Source organism: Schistocerca serialis, chromosome 3, assembly GCF_023864345.2.
Source record: "Schistocerca serialis cubense isolate TAMUIC-IGC-003099 chromosome 3, iqSchSeri2.2, whole genome shotgun sequence".
In the NCBI taxonomy this organism is placed as follows: domain Eukaryota; kingdom Metazoa; phylum Arthropoda; class Insecta; order Orthoptera; family Acrididae; genus Schistocerca; species Schistocerca serialis.
The window spans coordinates 993,600,000-993,622,634 of NC_064640.1; the positions used below are offsets into that span (position 1 = coordinate 993,600,000).

Sequence of the window (22,635 nt, forward strand, 5' to 3'; positions counted from 1 at the left end):
CACCCCCTGCCAAGCTCCCCTGGCGTGAAATTTGAATTTTGGAGGGAAGCTGGATCAACTGGGCTATCTCTACATTTAAACTCATCTGTCACAGTGGCGAAATAGCTGAATGCTCTCCATTCCATTCCGACTGATTCCTCATATTGCACTCATGTATGCGATCACTGTTTCGGTGCTAGCAACACCCAGAGGGTTTCACCCACCTACAAAACTCTTTCCCCTATTCAAACAAGCGTTGCCAGTCAATCATTAGGTGGTAACCAACAGCCTGTCAGTGTATGGATGGGATGGAAAAGGCAAAGCCAATATACTGTAATAATAAGCATCACAGTTGATAGTGCGAACAATTTTAGCAATTTTACAGTAATTCCAACACTGGACAATGATGTGACAGCATGTTTCCCCAATTTCAGTATTATAGCTAAACCGCCCCATCTCTACTTTGCGAGTATCATTGCGAATGTAGATAGATGACTGGGCAGTACGTCTATTCATTGTTAATTCTTGAACACACAAATCATCAAAGTATACCAGACAACGCTCTAAATATTTCTAACATCTCAAGCATGATGCATAATTTACGATCTGCCTCTATGCGGATGGGAGTCACAGAATATTCTCACAGTCTTAGGATAAAATTACAGACTGAAATGCCTCCTCGCACTGTCTTTGACCAGCTCACCCTGTAGCACCATTACCAATTTAATCTGCAGCAGACCAGAAATAAACCGCTACATTCCACGTCTCGTGAATGAATGGAGCTTGCCGAGTCCTCACCCATTCAAGTGCATAAGATTTCACCAGATGCACCCATGTTGAGGAGGTTAGCACCCCTTATTGGTGTATAGTAACAGATTTGAAAGTGTTGTGATGAAATAGCACAGGGTTAAGAAGAACAAGGAACATTTGATTTTTATGCATAATGGAGCTCCAGACGGATGGAGTTCAAAGCATTTTACATAAATCAACTACGTTATCAACTCTACAGTATGGTTCTAGAGTCCAGGATCAGGACCTGGAAGGTATTGGTAAGAGAGAAAATAGACACCTGCACTCGCAAGGCTACAACATTCTTGCCGAGTCCTCACCCATTCAAGTGCATAAGATTTCACCAGATGCACCCATGTTGAGGAGGTTAGCACCCCTTATTGGTGTATAGTAACAGATTTGAAAGTGTTGTGATGAAATAGCACAGGGTTAAGAAGAACAAGGAACATTTGATTTTTATGCATGATGGAGCTCCAGACGGATGGAGTTCAAAGCATTTTACATAAATCAACTACGTTATCAACTCTACAGTATGGTTCTAGAGTCCAGGATCAGGACCTGGAAGGTATTGGTAAGAGAGAAAATAGACACCTGCACTCGCAAGGCTACAACATTCTGCACTTAAAACAGGCTATAATGTTAGATCGCTTGACTTTCTGACCTATCAGTTGTGTGGAATGCAGCGCTGTTAATACTCCAATGTAAGAAATATATTTCCAGTGCATGACTTACATCCTTCTTTCAGGTTTCTCTACGATAATCCATGGTAACAAACTGTAAAACACTGGTTCTATGTGATGCATGGACAATATCTTTCCAGATATGTATACCATCCACTGTCCACATCTGATCACGGTTCAGAAATTATACTATGCCCACATCAGTTCTATATAAAATGATCGTTAATAACTGAGAATACCTCTTACAAGGAAACAGATAAACGCATAGCAGCGGTGTCCGACATGTGAAATTACAAGTCTTGCCGCCACTAACTCTGTAAACAGCGCATCTGTCAAGCAGATGTATACACCACAGGGATTGTAGTGTCTCAAGCCATCCGGGGTGGCCGAGCGGTTCTAGGTGCTACAGTCTGGAACCGCGCGACCGCTACGGTCGCAGGTTCGAATCCTGCTTCGGGCATGGATGTGTGTGCTGTCCTTAGGTTAGTTAGGTTTAAGTAGTTCTAAGTTCTAGGGGACTGATGACCTCAAAAGTGAAGTCCCATAGTGCTCAGAGCCATTTGAACTATTTGCAGTGTCTCACAAACACCTATCACTAACGTATTTATGTACTGAAGATTTTACACTTAACATGCGATGAGGAAATGAAGTACATCGCATAAATCTTCGGAGAAATGTGTCATGATTCATCACACGTGAGATGGAGTTTCTCTGATGATCCAGAGGTTTACTGTTAACGATTGCAAGTAGACAGTGCTCTAAGACCCACACAGAACAAGTGATTGTATACGAGTCGAACGCCGGCTATGTCGTGCGACTGATGCATCCGGACAGAACAGTGGAAAAAAATGGTCAAATGACCTGTGCCAACATATCCATCCCGCTCTAGAATGCATCATCAGTCTGCCACTAAATAGTATCTCGCTAAAGCTCCATCTCAATAACCCACCCTGTCGACTTGCTGTTATCCTTTAACGCAAATGCAAGTAAGTTTAGAGGCAGATGGTTCTCTGTCTTCCTGAAAAGCGTCAAATACACTAGTCAACTCGCGTGTATCACTGTTACCTCAATAGACGTACAGTTGAATGCCGCCTCAACGGAAGGAAACTTGACTGTTTCCCTGCTTTAGTTCGCTTCTGTGTCGACGTTTTCCTGCATTCCTGTTGCTGTTGCATACTTACCCACATGTACAAATTGCTCTGCGCCAAGCAGAAGACACACAAGTGCTTCCTCAGTTTTAGAACACAGAGCGTGAGGTTACATCATGATCGCATGGGTGGAAGTGACATAAAAATCGACAGAATTACGGAAAATAAGTATATATTGAGGGAAAATACGCTGGAATGCAGGGAAAAAACAAGAATGCTTTTATGATTAACTGCGAGAAGTGGCTGTGTAGTTGGAGGCACCATGTCATGGACTGCGCGGTCCCCCCCCCGCCGGAGATTGAGTCCACCCTCGGGCATGGGTGTGTGTGTTGTTAATTTAAGTAGTGTGCAAATCTAGGGACCGATGACCTCAGCAGTTTGGTCCATTAGGAATTTACACGCATTTGAACATTTTTATAATTAATGGTGTTTTTGCATGAGTGAACAGGCATTTTAGTGGTGTGAACGTTTAACGTTTCTGAGACGTATATTGACAGCAGGACGAACATTTCACCATGAAGCATTAGCCGCGCTGGGTACGCGTGCACACTAGACACATCTCACAAGTTCCGTTAGGATCGCAAGGAAAAATGTACCCTGTGCTATTCTGGAAACGATTTCCACACCGTCTACGAGGGTGAGTCGCTCGGCAATTAAGTCTGTGCTGGACTGCAGGTGGAGATAGGAGGTTCATACACCAACAGCGGCGATCACACGCGTGTGCGGCCCACAGGATGAATTTGCACTTATTTACCTAGACAGATATGTGACATCAGCAGCGCCCCTGCACTGGCTCGTAATGGCTGGCCCTGAGGGGCGCGTTGGGATCTGTGATAGTAACGGTTGATGATAGTTGGGAGGCATTACATGTACTGAGTGTTTGTGCACTGGATTATTTCCTGTGGTTTAAGTGCTGTGAACGTTAGACATGCATTATGGTTTGATGATTGATTAGGTGTTTTGGTGTTTGTTGCATTTGTGAAAGGGTGTGCAGGGCATGATTTCGAAAGCTGATGATTAGCAAGCGTGTCTGGGGAGTCTTTTAGATGGAGTCGATGTGCGCACGCCCTTGGAGCATTTGCGCTCTGCAAATACACTCCTGGAAATGGAAAAAAGAACACATTGACACCGGTGTGTCAGACCCACCATACTTGCTCCGGACACTGCGAGAGGGCTGTACAAGCAATGATCACACGTACGGCACAGCGGACACACCAGGAACAACGGTGTTGGCCGTCGAATGGCGCTAACTGCGCAACATTTGTGCACCGCCGCCGTCAGTGTCAGCCAGTTTGCCGTGGCATACGGAGCTCCATCGCAGTCTTTAACACTGGTAGCATGCCGCGACAGCGTGGATGTGAACCGTATGTGCAGTTGACGGACTTTGAGCGAGGGCGTATAGTGGGCATGCGGGAGGACGGGTGGACGTACCGCCGAATTGCTCAACACGTGGGGCGTGAGGTCTCCACAGTACATCGATGTTGTCGCCAGTGGTCGGCGGAAGGTGCACGTGCCCGTCGACCTGGGACCAGACCGCAGCGACGCACGGATGCACGCCAAGACCGTAGGATCCTACGCAGTGCCGTAGGGGACCGCACCGCCACTTCCCAGCAAATTAGGGACACTGTTGCTCCTGGGGTATCGGCGAGGACCATTCGCAACCGTCTCCATGAAGCTGGGCTACGGTCCCGCACACCATTAGGCCGTCTTCCGCTCACGCCCCAACATCGTGCAGCCCGCCTCCAGTGGTGTCGCGACAGGCGTGAATGGAGGGACGAATGGAGACGTGTCGTCTTGAGCGATGAGAGCCGCTTCTGCCTTGGTGCCAATGATGGTCGTATGCGTGTTTGCCGCCGTGCAGGTGAGCGCCACAATCAGGACTGCATACGACCGAGGCACACAGGGCCAACACCCGGCATCATGGTGTGGGGAGCGATCTCCTACACTGGCCGTACACCACTGGTGATCGTCGAGGGGACACTGAATAGTGCACGGTACATCCAAACCATCATCGAACCCATCGTTCTACCATTCCTAGACCGGCAAGGGAACTTGCTGTTCCAACAGGACAATGCACGTCCGCATGTATCCCGTGCCACCCAACGTACTCTAGAAGATGTAAGTCAACTACCCTGGCCAGCAAGATCTCCGGATCTGTCCCCCATTGAGCATGTTTGGGACTGGATGAAGCGTCGTCTCACGCGGTCTGCACGTCCAGCACGAACGCTGGTCCAACTGAGGCGCCAGGTGGAAATGGCATGGCAAGCCATTCCACAGGACTACTTCCAGCATCTCTACGATCGTCTCCATGGGAGAATAGCAGCCTGCACTGCTGCGAAAGGTGGATATACACTGTACTAGTGCCGACATTGTGCATGCTCTGTTGCCTGTGGTTCTGTCAGTGTGATCATGTGATGTATCTGACCCCAGGAATGTGTCAATAAAGTTTCCCCTTCCTGGGACAATGAATTCACGGTGTTCTTATTTCAATTTCCAGGAGTGTATGTCTTAGCTCCCATCTGCTCGCATCAGCAACGATGCCTAGGTGATCATGTATTTCGAGTGAAATTTCTCAGATGTCCTGTATGAAAGGGCTGCCACAGCATCATGCTTCCGGGCACCTGTGTATCACTTCACGAGGTTGCTGCTGCATCCCAACTTCTGGGAGTGTGTGTGGTAGCCTCATGTGCAGTCCAGTGGACAGGGGGGGTGCGACGGGCGGTGCCTGCACGCATTGTTTGTGAGCAGGTCTGTTGGTTTATGAGTTGATTTCGTATCTGCACATCACTGTACTGCATCATTTAGTAGTAGTTTGCATGTCTGTACGCTGTGTAGCGAAATTGTTTAAATAATTTACGAGTTGTTTGTAGTGCATTATTTAGGACAAGCTCACAGGTCTCTAGGCTGTGTGGCGTGACCCCAAGCATGTCAGACACATATTTTGTATCAGTGTCATAAACATATTATCTCTCAAAATCCCTCACTAAATAAATTGTTTGAGAATAAATAAAGTACACTCCTTCCTCTCTCCAGCAGCCCAGCACAGGCTGAGTTATTTCCCCTCGAGACAGCTATCTTGGCTTATGTCACAGATCAGACGACATCATCTCTGGTGGTGGAACTGTATACTAGGTCAGTTGGACTCCGAACCCCATGGCGACCACACTGGATGATGGTAGTGCCTCAAATTGTTTGAATAAAGACCGCATGCAAAATGAAGACTTACGCCCAGCTCAGGCTGGGTCCTTTTCCCCGCCAATCCCTAGGAAGAAGTGGCAGTCAGGTGACTTAGATTAGAGGAAGTATTTGAAGTGTCCTTTCGTCCCACTGTGTACTTAGGTTAGTAGAGATAGAGCAATTGGTCTTTCTGTATCCCTACATTTTGCCACACCACCTTGGATTATGTAATGAGAGGTATGACAGTGCACTCTGGTGGCAGTACTGTGTAATAGGTCCAGACCTCATGGTGAACACACTGTTTGCTGCCATCTTGGATAATGGTACTTGCGTCATCAGCTGACATCATGGCAGCCATCTTGAATTATGTCACAGACGGGAGCACCTCTGGTGGCAGTACTGTGTACTAAGTCAGTTGGAACCTGGACCTTGTGGCGAACACACTGGATGGTGGTACTGCCTCTAATTGTTTAATAAAGACTGGTGCATGCAAAATAATGAAGACTTATTTCCAGCACAGGTCGAGTCCTCCCTCATGCCATTTACCAGGATGAGGTCGCAGTCGAGTGACTTAGTTTAGTGGAGGTAGCCTAAGTGACCTATTTTCCCATAATTTTCTTATGTTAGTAGAGATACGTGAATTGACCTGCCTTCTGGCCAAAATTCAAACTTCTCGCCAGTTCATAGGATGAGGTGGCGGTCAGATGACTTATGTTAATGGAGGTAGCCCAATTGTCCTATCTTCCCACCAAAATCAGCCATACTGAATAACATCATCGCCGCCATCTTGGATGATGTCATGTGCTGGTGACAAATCTACACACTGACATCATGGATGACGTCATCCCCGCCATCTTGGATACATCTGGCAACAATGCAGAGTGCACCAGAACCCGCTTTGTCCCAATACTGGCACATACTCCCTCACTTGGCAGTTGCCCCTCAGTGTGTTCCATGAGTGTACTTAAATGGAACCAGACTGACAGGCATTACCTAAGAAAGCGCGAAATGTCTCTGTGATTCATTTTCATGCACACAGAGGGCATTGTTTCGGTACCCTGTTGGTTTACAAGGTACAAAGTGTAACTTAACTTGGATCGTTGCGAGTAAGTGCGATTCATCTCCCTAATACAGGAAAGTGATCTACAAATCCCTTTAAACCTAGGAATACATGAAATGCGCCTCGCTTTCCACACCCACATACTTTCCCCAACTCACATACTATATCAATTCAGCCATTTCCCACATCATACGCTATCCTTGACGTTTCTTTGGACCCAACACATTAATCAGAAAATTCAGTCCCATCATCCAATATTCTACTCACTAATCCCCAATCCACTATGCCCATATCACTTATTTTATGCACCTCCATGCCTTATCCATCTTCTCCTGTCGGATAACCAGCGATAAGATCCGTCCCGAGATGTACTCTTCCTTCCATCCCTAGTCAATGGCACTCCACCTTGAGCCCTCCTCTTTGTCCTCCCTCCACTTTCCTCCTTCCTTAATAGATGTTAGTTGCTTCCTACGATTCCACAGAGCCTAATTCTAGCATTCAACATTCCATAGTCATCATGAACTGTATCATGCACTATCAGCATCATCATTATACTATAGCAGCATTAACATTATCACTGATTACATTTTAAATGACGTATAAAGTCACCTAAAAGTAATAAAAATCTTAAAATTTGTTCACCAGTGTATGTTTCTAAAAACAGAAAGCTTACATGTAAAACCTTTGGCTGAAGAACAGTATATCAGCTGCCAGCCCGCTCAACTCGTGAGGAATTGAAAAAAAAAGACAATAAAGAAAAAGAAAAATTCGCGATTATTCCATCAGGGAGTTTACGCTCTACTGCACAGCTAAGAGTCGCCGGATGGATCTTGTCCAACAGGATATCACACAATCAATTACCTTGCCAGCGTTCCTCATTTACATTTGAAAGTAGTTTCTTATGTAGCTTACGGCTGTTCGAAATATGAGCCTGTTTTATGAGCGAAGTCCTCGAGTAGTAGTGACGAGCTGTACATAAGATTTTACCATAGTATCGTTGGAAAGTCGTGAAGCATTGTGGAATTCATTGTTATTGAATCAATTCTGCAGCCATAATGTCACCAAAAATTCACATAATTCGTAGTAGTATCAGTTAATATTGCTTTTGATTCAGTAAAATTAATCTCGGAATCCTTTGTAAGTAACACACTAGCAGAGAATTAACGTGGCATAGAAATGAGGTCGTATCGGACTGTATTCACGTGTCGCCTCGTCTGGTAAACTGACCAAACAAGAAGAAGTTTTTAGATAATTTTTCGAATATATTAATCAAACGTAGATTTGGTCTCCATTTCTCACGTCAGATTCTCAATACTCAAACAGGAAAATATGAAAACACGTTAGACAGGTACAGTGTAGTTGCCAAACTGATTTTTAATATGATTGCTTCCACTTCTCTTCGTCCTCACAAGCTTCTTGTTCAGAAACGTCGAAACGACAAGCGACTGGAAGGATAAATGCGTACAGCAAAAACAAATAAGTAAGTTAGAATGAACAGTCAAGATCGCAAGAATATTTGTTTATTAACCGGTTTCGGCTTATGTAAAAATTATGTTCAGAGTTTTTTGGCCCCCTACGGTTGGTAATGGCGGCTCCTCGCTCGTCTCGTGATAGGGGGCCAAAAATTCTGAAGATCGTATCAGGTGGCTATTCTCCGTAAACTATGTTGTTTATATTTCTGAAAAATAAATGTGCCAAGGTGAGGCGAACTTAAGGTCCTGTTGCAGTAGATATTTCAGAGGTGGTAAAATCAGAAGAATAAGAATGAGTATGCAGTCTTTACGTTTTGACAACAATGAACTTGTGACTGTTACGTGTCAATCGAGTAATACAGGGAGTGATTCTGAGCAATGAGAACAAACTGCGGAGGTCGATCCCTCATAGGGTGATGAACAAATACTGTCTACAGGGCGAAGTTGAACTCTAATGACAATATTTCGGGGGTTGTTAAGGAATATTTTGGCGTTAATATGTTATGGCAGCAGACGACCGACGCTATTGAGTTTGCTAGCAGCACGAAATCGCCTGCAGCATCTCTCCTGTGCCCGTGATCATCTAGACGACTGGAAAACGTTGGGTTGGTCAGATAAGTCCCTATTTCAGTTTGTAAGCGCTGATGGCAGGGATCGAGTGTGGCGTAGACCCCACGAAGCTATGGACCCAGGTTGTCAACAAGGCACTGTGCGAACTAGCGGTGGCTCCATAATAATGTGGACTGTGTTTACGAGAAATAGGCTAAGTATTTTGGTCCAGTTGAACAGAGCTTTAAATGGAAATGGCTATGTTCGGCTACCTGGAGACCATTGGCAGCGATTCCTAGACTTCACGTTCCCAAACAACGATGGAATCTTGATGGATGACGCTGTGCCATGTGACCAGGCCACAATTGTTCGTGATTAGTTGAAAGAACATTCTGGATAGTTCACCAGCAAATGATTTGGCCACCCAGATGCACTAGTCTACATATGAATGGCGTCACAGACAGAGTGAATTCGTTAAGAGGGGAGGGTAAAGGGGTGGGGGCATATGTTCAAATGCACCAGCCTACATATGAATGACGTCACAGACAGAGTGAATTCGTTGTTCTAGTGTCTCTTAATGTTCGATACCTCACACTTACCACCACGAGTAGATACACAAGGCTCGGGACCCTACGATCGGACGGGCTTTGCAGCTGGACCGCCTAATCCGATCCATCGATTGTGCAAGACGAAAATTCTTTCACAATAGCGCGGTGTCTGCCACTTTAGTTACCTTGCTGCCAAATACAGCGTGGTCATAGACTCTTGACTCATTTATAGTAAGTAATGAATGCATTTAGGTAATAATACTGAATGGCAGACAGACACATCAAAAGTGAACGTGTGGCGTGGATTTACAAAGGCTAGAATTGATGGAACTCTCCTTTTTTCCCCAGAATGGACGCTTACAGGAAACATTTACCTGCACGTGGAGCAGTTTCCGAACCGCGGTTTTGGAAAGAAGGTACTGTTGACGTTGTTGTGTTCCAACAGGATGGAGCATCTCTTACTGTCCCCCCACCCCCCGTAGCTGAGTGTTCAACACGTGACTGCCCCAAGCAGCGGGCCCGGGCTCAGATTCCGGCCGGGTCGGAGATTTTCTCCGCTCGGGGATTGGGACTGGGTGTTGTGTTGGTCTCATCATTATTTCATCATCATCGACACGCAAGCCATCTATTGTGGCGTCAACTGCAAAGGCCTGCAACTCGGCGGCCGGTCTTCTCCAGGTGGGATTTCCGGCCATCATTTCATTTCACCCCTTACTTTGCCCTCATAGTAAGGGAGTACTTAAATCCTAAGATCTCTAATCCGGGACGCAGCGTCGACTGTTTCACCAGACGTGCTTCAGAATGTATTCAGGTCTCCACTTCAATTGTCGAAGCTCTGCTTCGAAACTGACGGAGGCAATGTAGAAGCACAACGAAAATGTATACGTACACTGACGATAATCATTCGTGCGTATTTTGTAAATACATCAGTTATTTCGTAGAAATGACCAGAGACTTTATTACCAACCTGGCCAAAGGCTGGGTCTTATGCAAGTTGACGTTACTGCCACTTGTAAGGGTAGAATACTCTATAGAAGATGCTGCACAGTATGAATAAATCATCTATAGTATGGGATGCCAACGGCCTTGCCGCAGTGGTAACATCGGTTCCTGTCAGATCACCGAAGTTAAGCGCTGTCGGGCTGGGCTAACACTTGGATGGGTGACCATCCGATCTGCCGAGCGCTGTTGGCAAGCGGGGTGCACTCAGCCCTTGTGAGGCGAACTGAGGAGCTACTTGACTGAGGAGTAGTGGTTCCGGTCTCGGAAACTGACTTAGGGCCGGGAGAGCGGTGTGCTGACCACATACCCCTCCATATCCGCATCCAGTGACGCCTGTGGGCTGAGGATGACACGGCAGTCTGTCAGTACCGTATTGGGCCTCCGGAGTTCAGTAGTTAGCTAGTGTAGGACCCTTGCAACTACAGACAATCAGACATACGTTCACTATACTTTATTTACCGCTCTCCTTCGCAGGGATCGCCTGCCGCAAATTCTCCCATTATTCGGAATCTTTATGTGCTGATGGGCCTGTTTTATCTCACCGAATTATTGAGCTATTGCCGTAATATAAGTAATCTTTAACTCCTGTGTACCCAAAGTAAACTTCTAACCTTATACATTTCTCACATATACACTGTGAGCAGCTGTGAGAAGCCTGGATGACCGCCTTTTGCAGCGTGGACGACTTTGAAACGTGCAGGAAGAGAGTCAGTGACGTTCTGGAAGGTACCGACAGGGATGTGAAGCCAGGCCGACTCTAGTCGAGAGTCCGCGGAGCGAACAGCCCGATCGTGTTGATCCCACAGACTGTCGATCGGGTTTTAATTCGGGGAGTTTGGTGACCAGGGGAGTACAGTAAACTAATCCTGGTGCTTTTCGAACCGTGCACGTACATCGCGAGCTGTGTGACACGTTGCATTGTCCTGCTGATAGAAGTAAACTTCTAACATTATATATTTGGTACATATACACTGTCCAGTTGGTGGATGCTACAGTGCTGAGGAAAAACAAACTGCATGTAGGGCTGAGCTTGATCTACAAGGATACTTGTGTTGATTCGTTGTTACTTCCGGAAAAACATTCCCCAGACCATAACGCTCTCTCCTCTGGCCTGGACTCTGCTGACAATTGCTGCAGTGTGTGTACTTTCAGACGTTTCACGCCGTACGCGCCAACGGCCATCTGTTCGATGGAGCATAAAACGTGATTCATCTTAAAAGGCCACCTGTCACCACTCAATGGATGCCCAGTTGCGGTGTCGGCGAGCAAATTACAGCCTTTGTCGCTGATGAGCAGTAGTCAGCACGGGTGCATGAACCGGCCGCCTGCTGAAGCAGATCCATACGCAGGAACGTTCGCTGAACGATCGTTGAGAACACGCTGTTGGTAGCCCTTTGGTTCATCTGAGCAGTCAGTTGCTCAACAGTTGCACGTCTACCCGCCGTTGTTCACCCCTGTCATCTGTGGCCCGTGGTGTACCAAATTTGCCTCAGCACTGGTTTTAAATAGCTCAAGATTGTCATGCCTGGTGTATTTTAAGCACAGCAGCTCGCAAACAGCTTACAAACTTAGTCCTTTCGGAAATTGCGCTCTTGGCCTGAAAGGTAACGATCGTGCACTTCTTAACGTCAGATAAACCGCTCTCTTTCCACATTACGACAACGACTGCACACGCTTTATATATTCTCCACAGCTAGTGTTGCCACCTGCCATCTGAAAGTGGTTACTGCACGTTGACGTCGAACATTATTGTGACCGGACAGTATACACCTACGAGGGTCATTCAATAAGTAATGCCCCACATTTTTTTAAAAATCCATTAATATACATCGACAAACGCCCTTGTTGGTGCTTCACATTGGATGTTTGTTCTGTGAGCCGGTGAAGTTTCGAACGGTTCTGGCAGGTGGCGTCTGCACACGACTCACGTTACAAGCAAGGCGCTGGTATTGAATTCTTGTGTGCAGAAAAAGAAACCGTGGTGAACATCCATAAATGTTTGTGTGAGATGCTACAGTTGATAGGAGTACAGTTGGGCGATGAGTAAAGAAAGTTACAGCCTCAGGAAATGCAAAAACAGAGCTCCATAATCCGCCACGCTCGAGGCGTCCTGTCATAGTCACTGCTCCAGACATGCTGAATCGTGCGGATGCAATTATTCGTGCCGGCCGGCACATCACAACTAGACAGTTGGCTCTGCAGTTGTCGGTCGGCATTGGAAGTGGGTCTGCCATGATTGAGTCTCACGGACAGCCCCCTTTGCTGGAATAGTCATGCTGACAGTCTTCTGGGATTATGATGGCGTCATTCTGGTGGATATCATGCCAAGAGGATCAACCATCAATTTAGACGCATACGTGAAGACTTTGAATAAACTCAAGAAACGTTTCCGACGTGTTCGATCGGACAAGACTCGAGCAGAAATCTTGCTACAACACAATAATGCACGCCCACACACATCGCCAAACAGGATTGGACATCAGTGCCCCATCCACCTTACAGTCCAGACCTGGCACCCTAGGACTTCCAACTCTTTGGTCCGCTTAAAGATTCTCTACGAGGAACACACTTTGAAGATGACGAGAGGCTACGGCTACAGGACAAGAGCTTCTACCAGCAGGGAATACGTGCTATTCCACAACGTCGGCGTACGACCATAGAACGTGATAGAGACTACGTAGAAAAAGAGGACATGGACAAGACATGTTGATGTATATTGTCACCAAATTCTGACTCTTAATAATAAATATGTACTGACAAAAAATGCGGGGCATTACTTATTGAACGACCCTCTTACATAGACTCCGTACGCCACGGTACAGTACATGAAGCAGAATACATCATATCAATGTTATTGATTTTCTTTGCTATTCGGGTCAGTATAGAGTGACGAAAAATGTCTATCTATATGCCTCTGTACGCGCCCCAGTCTCTCTGATCTCATTCTCATGCTGTCTACGGCGATGCACAATGGTGGAAAGTCTTCGTCGAATACAGGTTCACCAGATTTACACAACAGGGCTTCATGAGAAGTAAATCGTCTTTCTTCCAAGGATTCCCATCCAAGTTCCACGAGGATTTCTGTTATACTATCGTATGGGCTATACTGACTGCAGTGGGCTTCTATTGGCGTCTGTTATCATGCCTTTTTGAAGAGGACTCCAAACACTAGAACAATACTCTAGAATTGATCACACTAGTGTCCTCATGTGATTTCCCAAAACCTGTCGAAGGGTCATTTAACTTCACAGTTTCCATACGCGTTACTGGATGATCTTTGGCAAGGAGGTTTGACACGTGCTGCACCGTTTAAGGTTTTTCAGTCTTCCTTCTGCCATAGGTCAGCCTTCATGATGACATGATTTTGTCACAAATTGATCCACGAATACCGCAAAAATAAGGTGTGGGAGGAGTAGTGACACGTGGGGTATATGAGACGGGTCGCAGCTCATGCACGCGTAACGTCTTCGGTGAGAACACTACCTATGACAGCCACGGGTTCACGCTCGATTCTTTGTCAGGGCGTTTCATCACAGCGCATGTAGTGATACTGAGTGGAAGATTTATGTTGGAAACAACACCTAGGCCGTTTCCCCATATCTACAAAGATTGATAGCCCAGACAGGTACGCACATGGATCCGCTTTCATGGAGTTTCGGAGGTGTTGTGGAAGGGCTGTTAGATAATAGTTATCGCTCGACCAGTGGGTCACGCCTGTAGAGCTTATTAGGTAAAGACTCTGGCTGCCAAATGCAGTTTAGTAAGGCAGACAGGTAGATAGCTTGAAGTTTTTGTAGACTTCATAAACCAAGTTATTTCACACAATTTATTAGGTATTTTTAACAGGGGAAATAGAGAGTTTTGCTGAAGATTCTCTGAGAAAAACACAAAGAAATGGAAATATATCGTCTACAGCGAAGTCATTGAGACGGATGAGAAGATGTTTATGGGTTAGACATCAGGGTTAAAAGAGACGGAGAACAAGTTCAGGGGCACTAGGATGGCGATTAGGTTAGGAAACCACCCCAGCAAACGGCTGAAGTGCTTTAAGGAAATCACAGGAAATATGGATGGTCAGATGGGGCTTTGAACCTAGCTTATTCCGAATACCATTCCAAGGCTTATTGCAGACGGAGGACTAGCTTGAAGGAACAAGAAATACGTAGAGAATCTCCTTATGAAAATATCTACAGAATTAGTCTTAAATTATGTAGGGGAGCCCGTGAGAAACTCGAGTGACGCTGTCTGGACGTGGATTTGAACCCTGAGCCTCCCCCACCGCAACCGACCGAAGTAGAGCAGCCCTTTAGACACTGGATTCGCATCCGTGAGGACGGCGGTTCAAAACCTCGTACGGTCGTTCAAATTTAATTTTCAGTGGCTTAAGGCATACGCCAGGGCGGTTCCATTGGAAGGGACACCGCTGACCGCCTTCCACATTCCGAGCATGTGCTTCGTCTCTGATACCCTCTCCGTCGACTGAACGGTAAAACCTAACCTTGATTTTCCTGAATCCTAGTCAAATGCCTTAACCCCCGAATTGCCCGGCCAGTGTATAGGTTCTAGCTTCTAATTAAAAAACAATTTTTATTGAATCGTAGCACAAGTTGTACGGAAATTTCTTCATGATCGTTTCCGACCCTTTGGCTATTCGAAAGTGTTCACAAACAACAGGAGCCTCTCTGTCGACTGGAATATCTGTTGCACTGTAACAGACAGAGGGGTTCCTTTTGTTCTGTTATGAACACTTGAAAATGAACTAAGGGCCGCAACCGGTCGTGGAGAAATTTTGATGCATTCGGTGCTGTGACTCAATTATAAAAAAAATTAAAAACGTGGTGAAATATTTTGTGAAATAATTTGTCTGAAAGTAAGAAATAAAATAGATTAGATAAATATTCGACATGCCTTTGGTTGATACTCGAAATTATCTACAGCAAATGAGACTGCACGGTCTACACAATCCACCAGGTGAGTATGCTCCAGTACTCTTTGAAAGCCTAAGATAATCATTGAACTTTAAATTCTCAATCGGCACCTCGTACATGACTTCAAATTACATCCAAAGGTGCGTAAAATGTTTTTCTGATATTTTATTTCTTACTTTTAAAAAAAGTAATTTCAGAAAAAAATTGACCGTTTTTTTTCAAAATTATTATTACTTCAGTTTTTTTATTAATCGTTAGATATCATACCAATGTGGCTTTTGATGCACTTTTCGAACAGCAGCAGCTTTTCGTGAAACACTTAAATTTTCCCTCAAATCTCTATTTAAAGTTTTCCTTAATTACCATGACTACTTTCAAGCAATTAAAACGGATTTTGCAAAACTATGCATCACGTTGGTCAATTTGATACTCCATATGTCTATTTCCCACTCTCTGTTTGGCATTGAAAATTCGGGCTAAAATTGATTGTGTGAGTTCTAGTGAGTCTTATTTTCGCTTCAGTCAAACATTTAACCAAAAACTGTTACTGACAGCTGTCATTATCGTATTTATGTGGTTGAATCGTTGCTTCATTTTACTAATGTTTTGTTTCTAGAAGGAAGAAGTAAAAACAACATGATGTACGCTTTCAGAGAGAATCATCAGAGAAAGTCGGCTGAGGTAAGCAAACATTTTTCAGTGCCGGCCTTCCCTGAAAGCGATATTAGGCACGCGCGATTACAGCAGATCGATGTTTTCTTCGCACTCTGTGATTTCCGCAGTCCTGCGAACAACTCTGTGTCGTGGCTATCGTAGACTTCTCACATGTTCCGGCACGTGTGTTCCCTAGCCAATAGATAGATGTCAGCTTGTCCAAATTCATTGTTGTAAAAACATTTTTGAGTATATGAGAGTATGCCAAACCTCTTACTGGAGTGTTTTATAAACGCATTCCTTTAAATATTCCGACGGCCTTGCCGTAGTGGCAATCCCGGTTCCCGTCAAATCCCCGAGGCTAAGCGCTGTCGGGATTGGCTAGCACTTGGATGGGTCATCGTCCGGGTCTGCCGAGTGCCTTTGGCAAGTGGAGTGCACTCAGTTCTTGTGAGCCTCCGTATCCACATCCGGTGAGGATCACTCGGTGGGCCGGTCGGTACCTTTGGGCCTTCACGAACTGTTCATACGGTGTTTGTTTTATTACTTTTAGTATATATATAAAATGTCCTTTTTTCATTTGGTGGAATTTTTCACGTCCGAATGTAAAGACGTATTCCCTAAAGAAACTTATTTTTCTTACGTAGCTTCACAACCTCTTACCTTATTATTTTCATTGTGAAATCTCACAAGCAAGTGCACTTGATTGACAAATGTTGTATTGTGAAAGTGTGATTGCCTGTAATTTACCATTCGCTACATTTTACACCACAGTTTGACGAACAGAAAAGTATTTCTCCTTTCAGAAGACGTATAGATTCTGAATGAAGAAAATAGGAGAGAGTTTTATGTGATACCCTGAACGTAATTAGTAGTTGATGGTAATAAATTCATGTTTTTTTCCTTGTGTCCACATCTGTAGGCTTGTTCATAGCTCAAGCCTTTCCTGCACCGATGTATACATGCAGATTGAAGCGATGAATTAAAATTTGTACCGAGGCCTGGATTCGAACCCACATCTCCTCCTCACTAGGCAGTTGCGCTAACCACTACGATACCCTGGCAAAGCGGCTTTACGTAACTGCACGGACCATCCTAGCATACCACCCTCCTCAGTCCAAATTCCTGTTCGCGCCTCAGCCCCCTAAACTCGAGCAGCCATGGAGAGGCTCTCCAACTTTATTGGTAAAACATTTCAGCATCGAATGAAACAGGGGATCCTGCCTGAAACCCAGGGGTGGGTGCTTTAATCAAATGATGTTTGGAGACTTGAAAAGGTCTCTGGAACCATATAGTTTCAGTTGATTAAAGCACCTGTGCCTGCGTTTCAGACAGGATCCCCTGTTTCGTTCGATGCTGAGGTGTTATTTCAGTTAAGTTGGAGAATCACTCCAAGGATGTTCGAGTTTAAGGGGAATACCAAGTGGGCTGACGTATTTGGATTAAGGAGGGAGGCGTGCAAGGGTAGTCCATGCCACTGTGCCAGGGTGTCGTACTGGATAGCACATCTACCCAGTGAGCAGGAGATCCGGGTCGGAATCCTGGTCTCGGTACAAACTTTCAATCGTCGCTTCAGTCTGCATATATGCATAATTTCTGTGTTTCAATTTCAGCATCTATTTTCCCACAAAAGCACCATGCACACAATAACGAACGCAAGTGGTAGGGCCACGAGTCATTCAATAAGGGTTTGAAGACCGTTACTGCCTCACAGGGGCCCCTATAGTCAGAATGGCAGTCTGTATGGTAAATACATGGCGACATGCAGTCGCCAGACGGCAAGTCGGACCACCGACTTTTTAATCTTCGTTTTAACTTAGCTTTCACCTCTCAACGCGCGAGGAGTCGCCAGAAGCAACACGTGGTTCGGATTCCACGTAAAACTGTAGGTACCCTTTCAGCAGTTGGATAACTGGGGTAGGATAGGGACACGCAAATCGTCGAATTGGCCTTCAGTTGAAAGACTTGCACTCTCGAGCCATACGAAATTATTAGTTCAAATGGCTCTGAGCACCATGGGACTTAGCTTGTGAGGTCATCAGTCCCCTAGAACTTAGAACTACTTAACCCTAACTAACCTAAGGACATCAGACACATCCATGCCCGAGGAAGGATTCGAACCTGCGCCCGTAGCGGTCGCGCGGTTCCAGACTGTAGCGCCTAGAGCCCTCGGCCACTCCGGCCCGCACACGAAATTATTATTATTATTATTATTATTATATAAGGGACAGACAAATGTAAACGAGACAGATGGAAATAAAGGAAGTAAACTGTTCATTATTTAAAAATCAATCGCTTCAACTGTTAATACAAGAGCAATTAAAAAAGTAACAGCAAACTATCAGTATTAAATTCAGTTTACACGTCAGGCATTTGAAACTCCCGTGACGTGAAGATGCATGTTTTGAGAAAGTTATGGCATATGCCGACAGATGATATGACAAGCTGAATAGGGAAGGCAAAATGTTCAAATGTGTGTGAAATCTTATGGGACTTAACTGCTAAGGTCATCAGTCCCTAAGCTTACACACTACTTAACCTAAATTATCCTAAGGACAAACACACACACCCATGCCCGAGGGAGGACTCGAACCTCCGCCAGGACCACCCGTACAGTCAATAGGGAAGGCAGTTGAAACAAAATGGTCACATCCCAAGCCGTGTGCACCGTAGAAGGACAGCGAGCAGTAATACGACTTTTGTGATCGGAGGGCGTAAGACGTTGACAGATCCATAGAAGGTGTAAAGGTAGAGAGATGGATGCACAGTAATGAGAGAAGAGTGTACGGGTGGGTAGTGGTTGCACGTCAGTCACAGAAGAGCGAGAATGTGGGACGCGTTGACGCCATGATTCGTGAGAACCGGCTTATCTCTGCAGAAACTTTAGTTAGGGAACTGAGTATCAATGTCGGACCCATTCGTACCATTATTAGTGTACACGATGGGTGCCTAGGATAGTCACTGGTGAACACAAGATGATGCTGTTAAGGCTGGCGTGATATGACGCTGAAGGACATGACTTTCTACCACGTATCCTCACAGGAGTGCATCACTATGAACCAGACACCAAAAGAGAGTCTTCGGAATAGTGACACACATCTTCTCCAGCCAAGAAGAAATTCAAGTATCAGCCCTCTGCCGGAAAGGTCCTTTTCACGCTCTTCTGGGGAACGAATGAGCGCATTTAGGAGCACTTTCAGCAAGGGGGTGAAAGAGTGAACAGTGCCCGGTACGGCTCCATGTTGGAGAATGATCTGAAGCCATCAATACGGAGCGTCGCAGGATACTTCTGTTTCAGGGTGGATTTCAAGTCGTACTGTATCCCCCACAGAGCCCTGATCTCGCTCCTTCAGATTACCATGTGTTTGAACCGCAGAAGGATGCTCTCAGAGGACGACGATTTGAAAGTGATGATGAGGTTAAAGAAGCGGCGCGCTCGTGGTTGCTGGCGCAACCGAAATCCTTTTATTCGAATGCAATAGAAAAATTGGTGCAACAGTATGAGAAGTGTATTGAAAAGGAGGGTAGTTATGTTGAAAATGACATATTGTTTATACCTGTAATTGAAATATGTGATTCGCAAAAAATTGTTTTCCTTTACTTTCCATATTTTTGGAGCCCTGAAGGAAGACATTCGTGGCCGTCGATTAGCATCGGATGAAGACTGGACACAATAATGGTCTCGTAAACAGCAAACGGCACTGACCGTCTTGCATTGCAGTGGGATCGCTGTATTAACAGTTACGGCGATTACTTTTGAAATAGCAAACAGTTTACTTACTTTTTCCCATGTGTCTCATTTTCAATGGTTATGTGGTCCGGCCACGTGAAAACTCCAATATAATATTTTCAAGTGGGCACAAGTCCATCGTGTGGGTTCTGCGGATCCGCCGGCGGCTTCTGTAGCTTGTAGCTGATGGGAATGACGAGTTTTGTAATGCTATTAGTTAATGTTTCCTGCACTTGTCTGTACCTCTCGTCAGCTGAGATAATGAATTCACGGCCAGTTCTAAAGTTTTAAATTGTTTACGCTGGTAGGAAAACAAATTTGGCAGTTTTTAATCGTGAGGATAAATTGTTTTGGATCTTGTTCTCGATTTGCTCGGATAGGGTTATTGCATTTACGTCGACATTACGTCGACAACTGGCACAGTATTTCAAGCTGAGCTGACAAAGTAAAGAGTAAGAGGACCAATGTTTTCGGCACAATACGGCGAAACAGAAGTGAGTTCCCTGACTTTATGAGAAATGACTGATTGAAGATGGGCGCATAGGAACAAGCAGTTGTTCATCAGAAGGAAGGACAAAAGAAACGTCATGATTGCCAGCATATTCCATGACGATAAAGAATTAAATTTATATAATGGGAGGCGTGAATAGGAGCAATTCTCTGTCACAAAGCTACGAAATGGAGAGGAGCAAAATGAAAAAAATATAACAGGATGATTTTTCGCCATTCATTTGAACGGCGCTTGCTTCAATGCCTGCGTTCTGTACACAAAAAAAAAAAAAAAAAAAAAAAAAATAGAATGGCTGAAACACCAGATTGGAATTCGTGATTAATCTAGGGTACAGTTGGCCGTATCCTCTTGGCAACAAATGTCATCGAGTAGACATCCAGCTCTAACACCAAAAGCGAATCGTCTTACAGCCAGGCAGTTTCCAGAATTTGTGTCGAGCGCAAAGAAGAAAAGACCAGCAAGGCGCTATGCAGCACGCACGAGAAGAGGCCTTCGAAAAGAGACATATTGCTGGTGAGCAGAATGTGAATTTCCTCTCTGCGCGGCACCATATTTTAAAATTTTCCATGCGGAAATGAGCTGTACTTATGTGAAAATAAAATTTCATTCTCATCTTTAATATATTCTATTGGAGCCTAAACGACTGTAGTTTTCGTATGTAAACTAAAATCAAGCTTAATTTTGAATGAACGATCAAACCACGCGATATCGAACGTTGAAGTGGTTGATATTGTAAGCCGGTGACATGTACAGTAGCCTTCTCACCCAGGACTCACCGTCTTTGCAAGGCACCTGCAACCACTCGCCACAAACGCGCGCAGAGATCTTCATGCTGAGGCGCTTCACAACACACTGCACACCAGTCTTGCTCCACGCCAGCCAGCGCCTTCCGCCAGAACCACTCCTTCAGCCTTGGTTAAAGAATTTATAGTGCAGACTCGTACTAGTAAACAACGCATAAATTAAAGTCGAAAGCGCTGCAAATAAATAGACAGCGCCCCTCTCTCGTAAAGAAGGACTTTTATTTCGGCCTTGAGACCACTGCCACCTTTGGCCATGTTTTCCCGGTTATTCCAGTCCCACTCGAGTTTCAGAGGGCAACGTAACAGAAAAATAAGAGTACGCGTTACGACATATGCTGATCAGCCTGTTCGGAGCATAATCTCATTAACGTCGACAGGGCTAAATTGGTGGCTGGTCCGAATGTACTAGGAGGCTGAGTTGTCGCTAGGCTGATTGATTCGCTCCGATCCACTGGATTGTTTAGTTTCCTAATACGTTCACGATTTAACGATTGCAATGCTAAGATCAGTACAAGTGGCTACAACGAGTTTTATGCTACTGATTAGATACCAGGCAATGCATAAATGACTAGGGTGACAGAACTCTTTGTGAGCTCCGGTTTTAAGAATTCAGTAAGATGTGAATGCTACAATCAAAACCTTTTTTCTTTTTGCCTAGCGTTTATCCCGTCTAGTACGAGGCCCGTTTTCTTTCAGAATTTGGCAAATTTTATTTCATTATTCAACTTTCTTGCTGACGCCACAGGTGCCAAGATAACCTACTGGAGGAAAGTCGTGTGAACTTTGTTCTGCGCGTTATCGTATTTTAACTGTTTTCTGCATCGCTTTCTCTGAGGCGGAATTTAGCGCCAGCGCAGCCTTTGCCTAGGCGAGTGTGGCAAACCCCCTAAAACCACACCTCTCAGTCCCGCTAGTTAGCACGCTGTTCGTTATGCTATATGAGGAAAGTTTTAAACACCATCTGGAAAATAATTATTTAAATCAAACTGGCCTTATACATCCCCGTATAGATTTCTAACCCCATACGGAGAATCCTGAAAATTTGTGATTGGGAATTTTTAATAGATAGAAATACTTGTAAGATTTAAAACAAAACTGCAATAGCTAACAGTAAGGAGGTGAATTACTCATACACCAATTACGTATGACATGGGCCCCATGTTTCTCGTTTTAATTATTACAAGTATTTTCATAGAAACTTCCTGGCAGATCAAAACTGTGTGCCCGACCGAGACTCGAACTCGGGACCTTTGCCTTTCGCGGGCAAGTGCTCTACCATCTGAGCTACCGAAGCACGACTCACGCCCGGTACTCACAGCTTTACTTCTGCCAGTATCTCGTCTTCTACCCTCCAAACTTTACAGAAGCTCTCCTGCGAGGAGAGTTACGGCTAATAAAAATTTTACCTGAAATTTAGCAACTTCGCTAATATGAAACCATCGCAAAACTGTACAACTTTAAAGTAAATCACGATTTCCATTTATTTTGTTGTTATTGGTCTAGTGAATGTAACAAAACATGTCCCAGACATGTATCTGCAGTAGTTTTCCAGAACATCCAGAGAAGCAAAGATTATTATACAAGTAAATTTGTTCACTTACCATT

The 22,635-nt window shown here is 45.0% G+C and overlaps 1 protein-coding gene and 1 pseudogene across 1 annotated transcript in view; one reads left to right on the plus strand and one right to left on the minus strand.

Annotated features, from left to right (window-relative positions):
• Positions 1 to 21,153, minus strand: part of LOC126471443 (histidine ammonia-lyase-like) — a 241,699-nt gene extending 220,546 nt beyond the window's left edge. The window contains exon 1 of the mRNA XM_050099622.1: positions 21,004 to 21,153. Within this exon, the coding sequence (XP_049955579.1) occupies positions 21,004 to 21,058 (55 nt within the window). The 5' untranslated portion in view covers positions 21,059 to 21,153. The remainder of the gene's footprint in view (positions 1 to 21,003) is intronic.
• On the plus strand, positions 10,479 to 10,596 carry LOC126471696 (5S ribosomal RNA; annotated as a pseudogene).
• Positions 21,154 to 22,635: the final 1,482 nt, after the last annotated feature.